General features: G+C 37.4%; 4 protein-coding genes across 17 annotated transcripts in view; 2 read left to right on the top strand and 2 right to left on the bottom strand.

The window, feature by feature from the left end:
* Positions 1-2,139, top strand: part of LOC115436291 (zinc finger protein 239-like) — an 887,505-nt gene extending 885,366 nt beyond the window's left edge. For all 14 annotated transcript variants that reach the window (XM_030159108.1, XM_030159105.1, XM_030159115.1 and 11 more), the window contains one exon: positions 699-2,139. In XM_030159108.1, coding sequence (XP_030014968.1) covers positions 779-1,963 — 1,185 coding nt within the window. In that variant the 5' untranslated portion in view covers positions 699-778 and the 3' untranslated portion in view covers positions 1,964-2,139. The remainder of the gene's footprint in view (positions 1-698) is intronic.
* Positions 1-12,817, bottom strand: part of LOC115436284 (zinc finger protein 345-like) — a 589,760-nt gene that overhangs the window by 10,187 nt on the left and 566,756 nt on the right. The window lies entirely within an intron of this gene.
* Positions 1-12,817, top strand: part of LOC115435836 (uncharacterized) — a 1,131,008-nt gene that overhangs the window by 852,804 nt on the left and 265,387 nt on the right. The window lies entirely within an intron of this gene.
* LOC115436331 (zinc finger protein 658B-like) overlaps positions 1-12,817 on the bottom strand; it is a 763,626-nt gene that overhangs the window by 720,322 nt on the left and 30,487 nt on the right. The window lies entirely within an intron of this gene.

Below are 12,817 nucleotides of genomic sequence, written 5' to 3'. Positions count from 1 at the left end.
TAACAGTGGATATACTACTACTACAAATACAAGTATTAACAGTGGATATACTACTACTACAAATACAAGTACTAACAGTGGATATACTACTACTACAAATACAAGTATTAACAGTGGATATACTATTACTACTACAAATACAAGTACTAACAGTGGATATACTACTACTACTACTACTACAAATACAAGTATTAACAGTGGATATACTACTACTACTACTACAAATACAAGTACTAACAGTAGATATCCTACTACTACTACAACTGCTAGTACAAAAGAACTATTTTGTACATTCACTCACTCAAAATTTCCTGCAAATCTTTAAAATAATAATAATAATAATAATATTAATCATAATAATAATAATAATAATAAATTAGTTCCAGTGACGAAAGTAAACAGTTATTTTCAGTGTTTTTTGATTTTGTAACTATATAAAGAATGTTCCAACATCGGAGGGAACCTGACATTTTCAGCATCTTTCAATATTTCTGTTATTATTTGTTATTTTCTGGTCTCATGCAAATCTCTTAAGGAGAAACCATCAAATATTGGTTATCTTGAAAATGTCTCATCGATTGCCTAACTAGTTGATTTTGTCTATCTGCTTAATCTGGTTCCAAACAGATGTGTTTGTTCTGTTCTGTTCCATTGCATTTCAGTGACCACCTCTTCTGTTTCTGTGTGTTTTCATGTAGAAAGAAGCCAAAGGTGGATTTGAACTGAAACCTAAAAGTCACATCTGGAGGAAGACGAAGATCACCTGATTCCAGCAAACATGGATGGAAGACCCACCTGTGACCAGTGTGGGAAGACTTTCACCAGACTGAGTGGGCTGAAGAAACACCAACGCATCCACACTGGAGAAAGACCATATGACTGTGACCAGTGTGGGAAGACTTTCACCACAATGAGTGGGCTGAAGATACACCTAGGCATGCACACTGGAGAAAAACCATATGACTGTGACCAGTGTGGGAAGACTTTCACCAGAATGAGTGGGCTGAGGAAACACCAACGTATCCACACTGGAGAAAAACCATATGACTGTGACCAGTGTGGGAAGACTTTTACCACAATGAGTGGGCTGAAGATACACCTACGCATGCACACAGGAGAAAAACCATATGACTGTGAGCAGTGTGGGAAGACTTTTATCACAGCAAGTACGTTAAAAAGGCACCAACGCATTCACACTGGAGAAAGACCATATGACTGTGACCAGTGTGGGAAGACCTTTACCAGAATGAATGTGCTGAGGGAACACCTACGCATTCACACTGGAGAAAGACCGTATGACTGTGACCAGTGTGAAAAGACTTTCATCACAATGAATGGGCTGAAGGAACATCTACACTTCCACACTGGAGAAAGATCATATGACTGTGACCAGTGTGGGAAGACTTTTACTTCAGCAAGTTACTTAAAAATTCACCAACGCTTCCACAGTGGAGAAAGACCATATGACTGTGACCAGTGTGGGAAGGCTTTTATCACAGGAAGTATGTTAAAAAGGCATCAACGCAGCCACACTGGAGAAAGACCATATTACTGTGACCAGTGTGGGAAGACTTTCACCAGAATGAGTGTGGTGAAGGAGCACCTACACATCCACAAAGGAGAAAGACCATATGACTGTAACCAGTGTGGGAAGACTTTTGCCACAGCAACTTACTTAAAAAGGCACCAACGCATCCACACTGGAGAAAGTCCATATTATTGTGACCAGTGTGGGAAGACTTTCAAGTCCTTTTCTGCTTTACATTATCACCAGAGGAAGTTGATATACCCCTGTGATAGGTGCACAAAGATATGCTGGTCATCTTCCTCTTACAAGTATCACCAACAGACCCATATTGCAGAGAATCCCAGCAGTTCAGATTCTGTGACAGATCTTTTATCACAGGTTCACAATGCACCAAACATGAACGTGTCAAACATCTGCACGAAAGACAAAAATTGAACAGCTGTACAAAAAGCAAGACTCTAGTCAATCAGTTTCCAAACAAAAAGTGACCGAAACAGTTGGAGTCAATGTCCAAACAGATTGTGGTCATCCCCTGCTCTCTCCCATCATCAGCGCAGATATGAATCATCAACGTCTGGACCAAACAGTACCTCAGCATCAGATGAGAAGAAGAAACAGTGTGTCTGAACCAGCAGCACCGACTTCTTCTGACAAGAACATCAGACTTCAAAACCTCCAGATCAGGCTTCACAGGATCCAGATGTGAAGACAAACACCAGACTGAAAGCTGTGTTTTGTTGTCTTCAGAGTACAGAAGTGTGTTCTAATGCACCACTCTGTAGCAGGAAGCAGGAAGTGACATCACTGGTAAGGCGGGGGAAGGGAAGGGTAGAAATCAGACCCACCTGAGAGCTGTGTGGTGGAGGGAAACTCAAACAAAGGAGCAGCAGCAAGAGGAGTTTGTTACCGATACCATCAGATAAGAATTATCAGTGTGAATGACTCACTGAGACTCTGGAGAGACAGGCGGTAAGCGCTCAGGCTTTGCTGTGAACGGACTTTTACAACTGTAATCTCGTTGTTAGCTGGTGCTGTGTGTTTGGGTGAAAACCAGGGGGGCTCTGTGGGTATGGAAGTTTGATTTAGTGCTTGAACTGCTTTCTATTAGCTTTTATGTTCTTTGTGCCCTTTCTGTACTGTTATCACTGTTTGGTCACACTATTGAAGTTAAGTACAGCTTTCATTCTGGTCGATAAATCTAGGCAAATATACGTCTGTAAGCATGGGAATTTTTAACCCATTTTTGGGGGTGCTGAAGCACACCTGAATTGATTCCCAGCACCCCTAAAATATTTTAAGGTTGCTGGAATTTTTCTTTTTTCTTGATTACTTTATGTCCATTCTGAACATTCTACAAAAATGTCCAAACCAATATATAATATTTTAACAACAAAAATACAGCACTCCACCACCCATCTTGTCTCAAAAATGGTTTGATCCACTCCATCCCTCCCCCCTTTCCCCGACTCAGACTCTAGGCTCCACCTGTACAGAGCAGTGCACAGGCGCTGCCTTCTACAGTTGGGTTCAGTAGTGGAGGAAGTACCTGATTTAAACCAGAACATTTGTTTACTTCTACCACTTAATACCAACACATTATCATTACCGGTCCCTGTTATTGCTGCATCGAAATGTAGATCACTGTTTATGCTGTTAGGTGGGAGTTAACTGATGTTTTTTCTACCTAGGAAATGTTCCATGTGGTTCAGTCCACCTCTGTCCTCTGTTTGAACTGGACTGAGAGAAGCTGCTGTTGAGTCTGTGCATGAGTTCAGATTAAAGACAAGGAGAGACTGACTTTATCTGACTGGATAACTGATTGGATGCCCATGAACTCTTAGTGTGTGTGTGTGTGTGTGTGTGTGTGTGTGTGTGTGTGTGTGTGTGTGTGTATGTGTACATGCGCGCAGACAGGAACATACGATTTTTTTTTTTTTTGTAAAAAAGAAAAAAAAAAAAAAGAGCCAGATTCAGGTAAGAGTGTAGGATCAACTTGTGTAACTTCATTTTCCACAGCAACCAAATATTCTATTACAATGATATTATAAATTGGATAAATGTACCAGTTTATATTTCTTATTAGATGTAAAACACATTGTTTGGTTATTTGCCTTTTGGTTAAAGCACAAAGAGAGAGAGGGGAGCAGAGAGACACTGAACATATACACTGGTCTACAGTTTTTTAGAAATAATCTGCGTCAGATTAAATGTGCTAAATGTTACTTATTTTAATCAGATTAATTGGAAAGCAAATGACAAAAGTGCTGGTTTGCTGATGTTTTGAAGGTATATGATAAAGTGTTATTCCACATATATATTGATTTATGCACATTTATACAACAGATTTATAAATGTTCCACTGATAGAACCTGTAAAGTGAATGTATTGTCATGTGCAGACAGTGTTTTGAAGTAGAGCTGACACTAATATTCCTCTGGAGTTAAACCCATTCTATATGTATATGTTGAGGAGCTGCTATTTCAAAATGGAGGATTGTCTTCCACTAGCATTTAGAGTTAGGGTTTATTTCTTTTATGATTCCAGTCCATTCCTTTTTTATTGTGGCTCAGCATTTAAATAACTTTTATCAGATTTGATGGTTTTGTAACAGAGTTTCTCATACCCAAAAGATGTTAGGCTTTTCTTTCACAAATGTGAGAACAATGGTCCGAAATTGCATTAAAATGTAAAAAACAGTGAAATTTCTCTTGCCTGGTTGGCCAGGACTCTGGGTGCTCAGCAGCCCTAAACCTCTGATCCTAGAATTGCCCATCTTTAGTTTTACAATTACTTTGTCATTAACTCAGAAGCATGATTGCTAGCATCTTTTACAGAGCACAAATAAGCTTTCACTTTGTGGTAGAAGCGTTCTGTTCACTGCTAATATTTGAGTCAGGTGGCAGTCTGTTTTGTGTCAGTGCTAGCTTGTATGTACTCAGTTCAGAGCTAATGCAGATGCTATTTGGTAGCAGTTGGTGTGTTTCTTTTACTAGCAAATTATTTGTGCACTCCGGGAGAAACTTGTGCATATTATTAGCATTGGAGTATTTTTGATTCATGTCAATTAGATTACATGTAATGTTAATGCAGTTCAGAAAGAGGTTTTTTACTGTGTACATTCTGTACAAGATTACTGCATTTTTTGTGCCCCTTATTGCATATTTAAGTTAATTTCATATGGTTTATATGCTGTACATGCTTATTTGATTGGTGTGTAATTGCTGGAATATTTAGCTGTTTAATTCATGTATGGTTGTTAATTCATGCATTTAAAAAGGATGGGTAAAAGTTAAGAAGTGCTTACAGTGGAAACATATTTCAGCACACATTGTAATACATGTATTTGTTTGTATTTCATGTCATTGCAGTTCTATAAAAGTATTATTAACAGAAGAGAAGGAAAGAAAATAAGCAAATAAATCAAGACTTCACCTTCTGTTAACTGTCTGCCTCGCTCTGCAAGGGTGGCTTCACACATAGTGAGGGCAGAACAAGGTGACTTTATTTGTAGACTGCATACTGTGGTTTATTATTATGTATTTGATTGTGGTTAGTATTTTGTAACATGAATTTAAAGTAACTTGTTGTGGAGCTATTTACAGAATAACTTAACCTTTTTTAATACAATCTGAAAGCATAAAAGATGACTAAGTTTATCATAAAACTGTAAGATGAACTAAACCAAAATTCATTAGTTTAAATATCTTAATAAAATACACTTAACTTTACTCACTTTGAATGAGCTTTCCAAATCATCAGTTTGTGGTTCAGATATTAAAATCTTAATAAAAGTTAAAATCTAAATGAACTATTTGATCATTATTTGTAATTTAAATGTTTAAAATAACTTATTTCTAAAAACTACTTACTTATATACTTCAGCACAGGAATCACAATCATCTGATCCAGAGACGGCGACAGCAAAAGGTCATTTTCTCAACAACATGGATAAAAACTTTACTAATTCAGTTCTATGTCCAGACAACAGTCAGTTCCAGGGTGGATTTACTGTCCAGAATCAAAACAAATCAAATCCATGACACAGTTCACATTATTGGAACCAAGGAGGCCGGACTCTTTAATGCTGTTTTGTCACTTCATTGGATCAGTTCTACTCTTGGTTTTGACACTTGTGGCTGCGATTGTGTCGTCACCATGGAGACGGTGGTTCTCCACAGCTGATGCATTTGAAGACATTATTGTGGAAGAAGGACCAAGTGTGGTGTGAGAAACCCTGACACTGACCTGCTTGGACTGGTGGACACACAGTGGATCTGCCAGACTTGGACAGGATGGACCTTCAACCCCTCACTGAAGGACAGTCCCATCTGAAGAGCATCAGAGGACGAGTCTACATGTCCCATCAGCTCCACAACACCATCATATATGCCTGGGGTTCCAGTCCCTGATCAACACTAAACACCAACACAACTCTACTCAGCACCAGTTGGACACTCACATATTCCATCAGCTCAGAGCAGTCGGCAAAGTTCTGGATGATTCAGCAAACAGGAGTTCACAACCACACACAGGACAAACTAACTCATGTGGACACGTCAAACAACACATTTAGGATTATTTTCATCCACCGACAAAAACCACACATTTGTCTCAGAGTCCAGATAAAAGTCTACAAATAGATTTCCATCCCATCATAATGAGCTGCCTTGGTCAGTGTGATGTATGTGTAGATGGATGGATGCTGGTGTTTCCAAGTGTGGCCTCAGTGTTCTGTCACAAAGACGGCAGCGCTCCAGGAGTTTAGGCCACTCAACCCTTTCATGCAGGAATTATTTTAAAAAGTATCGAAATTTTTTTTTTTTTTTAAATTGATTTTATTATTCAAAATTAGGCTAAAGTTGAAATACATTTTGAATTTTTTTGTTTAAAAAATATGGTTTTATTAGGAAGATATTTAACCTCCTAAGACCCAGCTATGGGTTTTCTGTCCACATTTGTGGACAAGTTTCACAACTTTCTACAAAAAAAAAAAAGAAAACCATCCACCACAAAGGACATTCCATAAAAATTTTAAAAACTGCATCTGAAGAAACTGTTGCATCATGATGTTTCCAATATAGGCACTTATTTAATAAAAAACAAAAAAAGCTTGTACTTTGCTGACATTTCCTGGGTCTCAGGAGGTTAAAGTGTCCATATGTGGACGCCATGCAACAAAGGGGTAAAAATGTTAAAAATCAATAAATAGCTAAATGATAAATGTTTTTATAGGATGTACAAACACATATGAGAAAAAACTGATTTGACATGTTTAGAGGGAAACTCCTCATGGTGGTCTGAATACTGGATGCATCATGCATCAAAGGAGTCAAAATAACATGTAGTTGTGATTATGCTAGTTTTATTTGAATTGTTGAAAGATTATTGCTTTATACCCAAAGATATGAACATTTATCAGACATATAAAGATGCCTAAACCATATAAATGAGAAATTTAGTCTAATATTACATTCAATGAGGATTTTAAACTTTTATTTGTATATTTATATTAGTCCTTTGATGCATGGCGTCCACATGTGTGGACAGTTGATTTTCAGGGTGTAAAAACTATATTTTTCAACAAAATTCATTTTTAAAAGCAGATATTTGTTCAACACACTTTCCTCTACACACTAATATGTTTTTCACTTGGCTCAGCCTTCTTGAGTAGAAATTTTAACGGATATTCCTGGAGCATTCAGCACATAGCTGTGATGGTCATGTGCTGCCATCTTAACTTTATGCGATCATCGAGCAGTTAAAATTTTAAAACTGAGATGATCCTTTTTTTCATTGTGTTGCTTCGGGTCTATAGAGACTGCTCCCATGTGGTTTGGAGAATACTGCATTTATAACCCTTTGGAAAGTGAGCTTAAACTATGTTTCTACAACTGTGGACGTCATGCATGAAAGGGTTAATGATGGTCCTCACACACACGCGCACGCACACACACACACACACACACACACACCTGTAGGTTAGCTGTGGTTGGATGGAAAATATACACAAATTAACACCAGTGTCATTAATAAACTGCACTGAACAACAAAAGAACCACAACAGCAGCAATTTCTGATGAGGTTCAACATGGAGTGCAGTACATAAAATGGACACAAGGGGGCTCACTGGACCCTGACAGTGGTCTACTACACCTGTCACAAATGGACCCTGAAAACAGAATCAACACAAGGATCAGAATAATGGTCTATGTGCAGAGATTGAACATCTGCCAAATCAACTCAATCTAACATCACTTCCCTGCACTGACAGTTTCACATGTTTCTGCTTCTGTCCATGTTGGATCTTCATCAACATCTGGACCTCCTAACATTAATGAACATGTTATTGGGGTTCAGTTTAGATTGTCTACCCTGTTTTGTGGGTTGTGAAGATGGAAAGGTTTCGTAGTGAACTTTCACAGACTTCTGCTCATATGGGCCTTGAAACCTGGTCCCTGTTTCATCTCCATAGGCTTCTACCACCCTGAGCCACAGGACGGCCATTTTTTAGTTACCCACAAAATGTTTCTAGCAAAGTTGGAACATTGTCAAAAGTTGCAAATTTGACGACCAGCTGGAAAATGGATTAAAACAACCTCAAATACTTCACACATCACTGACAGATACTTTTGGGATTATTTAGAAGTGATTTTAAATTAATGCAAAAATTGGACCAAAATGACATTTTGATGAAGTTTAGTATAATGTTACTCTGGACCACCGGGGGAAACAAAGACCACCTGGGAAATGGTTTAAAACAACCTTAAATTCCTCACACATCAGTAATTAATGCCTTTGGGATTATCTAGAACTGAGTTTAAGTAAATTAAACAATTTTGAACAAAATTAAATTGTTCAGAATACATAGACTTTCTTTTTGTTTTCTCTTCTTTTTTAAATGCAGATTATTATTATTATTATTATTATTATTATTATTATTATTATTATTATTATTATTATTATTATCATAGCATAGCCTTTTGTTGGATCACTGGGGGCACTGACGAACCCCTGATAAAAGGTTTAAAACACCCTTAAATACCTCAAACATCATTTAGTGAAGCCTTTAGGATCCTTTAGAACAGGTTTGAAGTAAATTAAAGTTAGTTTTGTTCACAGATGATATGAACATCTTTTACTCTGGGAAAAATTTGCAAAGGCTTTTCAGTGTCGTCAGAACAGAAATGAATAAATAGAAAACATGGTTGGAGTCGAGTAAATTAGCATTAAATTTGTCCCCCCAAAAATCTATGCTGTTTGGAAATTGAAAAATAAACTCACAGGTAAATGTAGTGATAAACGAAGTTCATATGGAGAGAGTATGAAAACAAATTTCTTGGTGTGATATTAGACGATAAGATCTGGAAAGCCCACATACATTCAGTGACTGCAAAAGTAGCACCGAGTATTGGAGTCAGTGTTAGCAACTTGGAGACTTTGTCGCTAAATCTGGAGACTTTTTAAATCCTCTTGATGACTTTTTTTTTCAAAAGTGACTAGGGACAAATCCATCGACTTTTTCTGGGTCTACTGGAGACTTTTATTGTATTTGGAGACTGTGATGTGAAAGCATGTATCGTCCTGGACAGTAAGTGATCTTCATCATTGTACAGCTTTTTTTTTATTGAACATAAGAATCAGGCACATAGATGGGTACAGACACTGTCCACACAACATAAGTAATAAAGAAGCCAGGTTAACAGGATTGGGATGGTAACAACAAATATCAGAATCATAAACATTAAATATTAAAGAAAAAAAAAAGAAAATGAATAAACAAATTAAAATAGAAACATTGGGAAACTTTGAGGTGATTTTCAATCCTCAGAGTTTAAATATTTACAAACTGAGTTCTATATTTTAGTAGATTTTTGGTTTGTGTTCAAATATTGCTTTACTTGGTTTTCAAAGTGACGTTTATTTGGTTTATTAGGGACCGAGCCGAAAGGTAAGGCCCTCTCACGCAGTGAGAGGCCTTGCCTGCAAGCAAGGCCCTATTGTTTTTCGTTCGTTTTTATATTATTAGGGACCGAGCCGAAAGGTAAGGCCCTCTCACGCAGTAACTCCAACAGGAAGTTCGCAATATGCCTTTCAAAATAAAATTTCTAAAACTAACTCCGATGACACCGTTTGTCATATTGACTTCTAAATAGCATCAAAAGATAGAGTGAAACCTCCTCAAAAAAGTGATCTCTCACTTTTTCCGGAACTGTCTTAGTTTTTTTTTTACAAGCCCGCAAAGTTGTGATGTTTGGAACTCATTTTTCACTTTGCAGTTTTTCCTGACATGTGACATATCTACACGTTCATGGGACTCAGCACAATGCTCACATGCAAAAATTTTTGAGATAGGATGTACGGTTGTTGATTTATAACAATTCTTTTATTTTCATACTTTTTCCACTTTAGACTGCCATTTGACCCCCTTAACATGCTCCAAAACTCACCAAATTTGCCATGTATGTCATGGCTGGTGAACACTTTCATACAATATCAAAAATTAACCCCTTGGGTGCTAAAATGGACTCTGTAGCGCCACCTATGTACTAAAAAACACACAAAATCTGCCCTAGCGGCCAGTAGGACTGTCACAGAAACATGAAACAAATGCCAAAATGTTGGTCTGATTGAGCCGACAAATCATACACTGACACTCATGAGCTAACTCCAACAGGAAGTTGGCAATCTGCCTTTGAAAGTTACTCTACGTTTCTGCGATTACTGCTTATTCATTTCAGAGTTTTGACATAAAAGTTAGACCTCATTGAATTCCCACAAGTCTGCAGAATCCAAAAGTGAAAGAATTTTTCACATACGACCTACGGTTATGGAATTATAGTGATTTTTTGAAGACTATGTTTAGTTTCACTTTTCCAAATGGCAAAATCCCTATAAAAGTCTTGCTGGTGCACATTTTCACATGTCTCTCTGTAGTGCAGTGGTTCATGTAGCTACCTATGGAGCTGAAGGACCCCGGTTCAAGTCCCAGGTAATCCAAACATTTTTTTTTTTTTTTAATTTTATTTTAAAACAGGTTTTACTGCATTGTATTGTGGATATTGGAAATTTTGCACACATTCAAAAGTACACGGAGTACATTTTTTCAAAATAAAACCAAAATTAAGAATAATACAAAATGTCTATTACATAACTTCTTTTCATTTTTATGACCAAACACTCAACTGTTTGTACAATGTTTCTTCATTCAAAAGTACTCTTTCTCACAGACACACATCCTCACACAATAGGGTTTTTCCAAAATAAAAGCCTTAAATGTGGTAAATCATCACTTTTATACTCACTTATTCATACAATTTCAATTAATTTTTCAAACTGATTCTTTCTCTCACATTAAAAACAAATGCACATACACACAGTAGGGTTTCCAAAATAAAAGTCTCATTTTAAAGGTGATGGTGGTTTCAGCAGAGGGTCACTGGTGTTCTGTACAGATGTAAGGAGGACAGACACTAAAGGATGGGAACTGGTATGGGGACGGACAGGTGTGAGTGGAGCTGAGGCGTCGACAGTCACGGTTGGCGGATCGCGGGGGAGGCAGATCGCCCGGTGCGAGGTCCCGCCCAATGCTGCTTGCAGCTTTAATTAGGGACCGAGCCGAAAGGTAAGGCCCTCTCACACAGTGAGAGGCCTTGCCTGCAAGCAAGGCCCTATTGTTTTTCGTTCGTTTTTATATTATTATTATTATTATTATTATTATTTTTCCGTGACGCTTTAAACTGGATTTTGACCCCCTAAACATGCTCAAAAACTCACCAAATTTGGCACACATGTCAGGCCTGGCGAAAAATTTGATAAAATGTAAAAATTAACCCCATAGGTGCCAAAATGGCCTCTCTGGCGCCACCTATGTGAAAAAAATGGGAAAAGCCCTAGTGGCCACTAGGAATGTCGTACAGACATGAAACCAGTGCCAAAATTCTTGTTGGATGAAGCACTACAAATCATCCACTGACACTTATGACCTAACTCCAACAGGAAGTTCGCAATATGCCTTTCAAAATAAAATTTCTAAAACTAACTCCGATGACACCGTTTGTCATATTGACTTCTAAATAGCATCAAAAGATAGAGTGAAACCTCCTCAAAAAAGTGATCTCTCACTTTTTCCGGAACTGTCTTAGTTTTTTTTTTACAAGCCCGCAAAGTTGTGATGTTTGGAACTCATTTTTCACTTTGCAGTTTTTCCTGACATGTGACATATCTACACGTTCATGGGACTCAGCACAATGCTCACATGCAAAAATTTTTGAGATAGGATGTACGGTTGTTGATTTATAACAATTCTTTTATTTTCATACTTTTTCCACTTTAGACTGCCATTTGACCCCCTTAACATGCTCCAAAACTCACCAAATTTGCCATGTATGTCATGGCTGGTGAACACTTTCATACAATATCAAAAATTAACCCCTTGGGTGCCAAAATGGACTCTGTAGCGCCACCTATGTACTAAAAAACACACAAAATCTGCCCTAGCAGCCAGTAGGAATGTCACAGAAACATGAAACAAATGCCAAAATGTTGGTCTGATTGAGCCGACAAATCATACACTGACACTCATGAGCTAACTCCAACAGGAAGTTGGCAATCTGCCTTTGAAAGTTACTCTACGTTTCTGCAATTACTGCTTATTCATTTCAGAGTTTTGACATAAAAGTTAGACCTCATTGAATACCCACAAGTCTGCAGAATCCAAAAGTGAAAGAATTTTTCAGATACGACCTACGGTTATGGAATTATAGCGATTTTTTGAAGACTATGTTTAGTTTCACTTTTCCAAATGGCAAAATCCCTATAAAACTCTTGCTGGTGCACATTTTCACATGTCTCTCTGTAGTGCAGTGGTTCATGTAGCTACCTATGGAGCTGAAGGACCCCGGTTCAAGTCCCAGGTAATCCAGAAATTTTTTTAAATTTTATTTTAAAACAGGTTTTACTGCATTGTATTGTGGATACTGGAAATTTTGCACACATTCAAAAGTACACGGAGTACATTTTTCAAAATAAAACCAAAATTAAGAATAATACAAAATGTCTATTACATAACTTCTTTTCATTTTTATGACCAAACACTCAACTGTTTGTACAATGTTTCTTCATTCAAAAGTACTCTTTCTCACAGACACACATCCTCACACAATAGGGTTTTTCCAAAATAAAAGCCTTAAATGTGGTAAATCATCACTTTTATACTCACTTATTCATACAATTTCTATTCATTTTTCAAACTGATTCTTTCTCTCACATTAAAAACAAATGCACATACAC

The sequence above is a fragment of the Sphaeramia orbicularis genome, chromosome 16 (genome assembly GCF_902148855.1).
Source record: "Sphaeramia orbicularis chromosome 16, fSphaOr1.1, whole genome shotgun sequence".
Lineage (NCBI taxonomy): Eukaryota > Metazoa > Chordata > Actinopteri > Kurtiformes > Apogonidae > Sphaeramia > Sphaeramia orbicularis.
The sequence above is the reverse complement of the archived record's forward strand: the minus strand, read 5'-3'. Positions and strand labels throughout refer to the sequence as shown.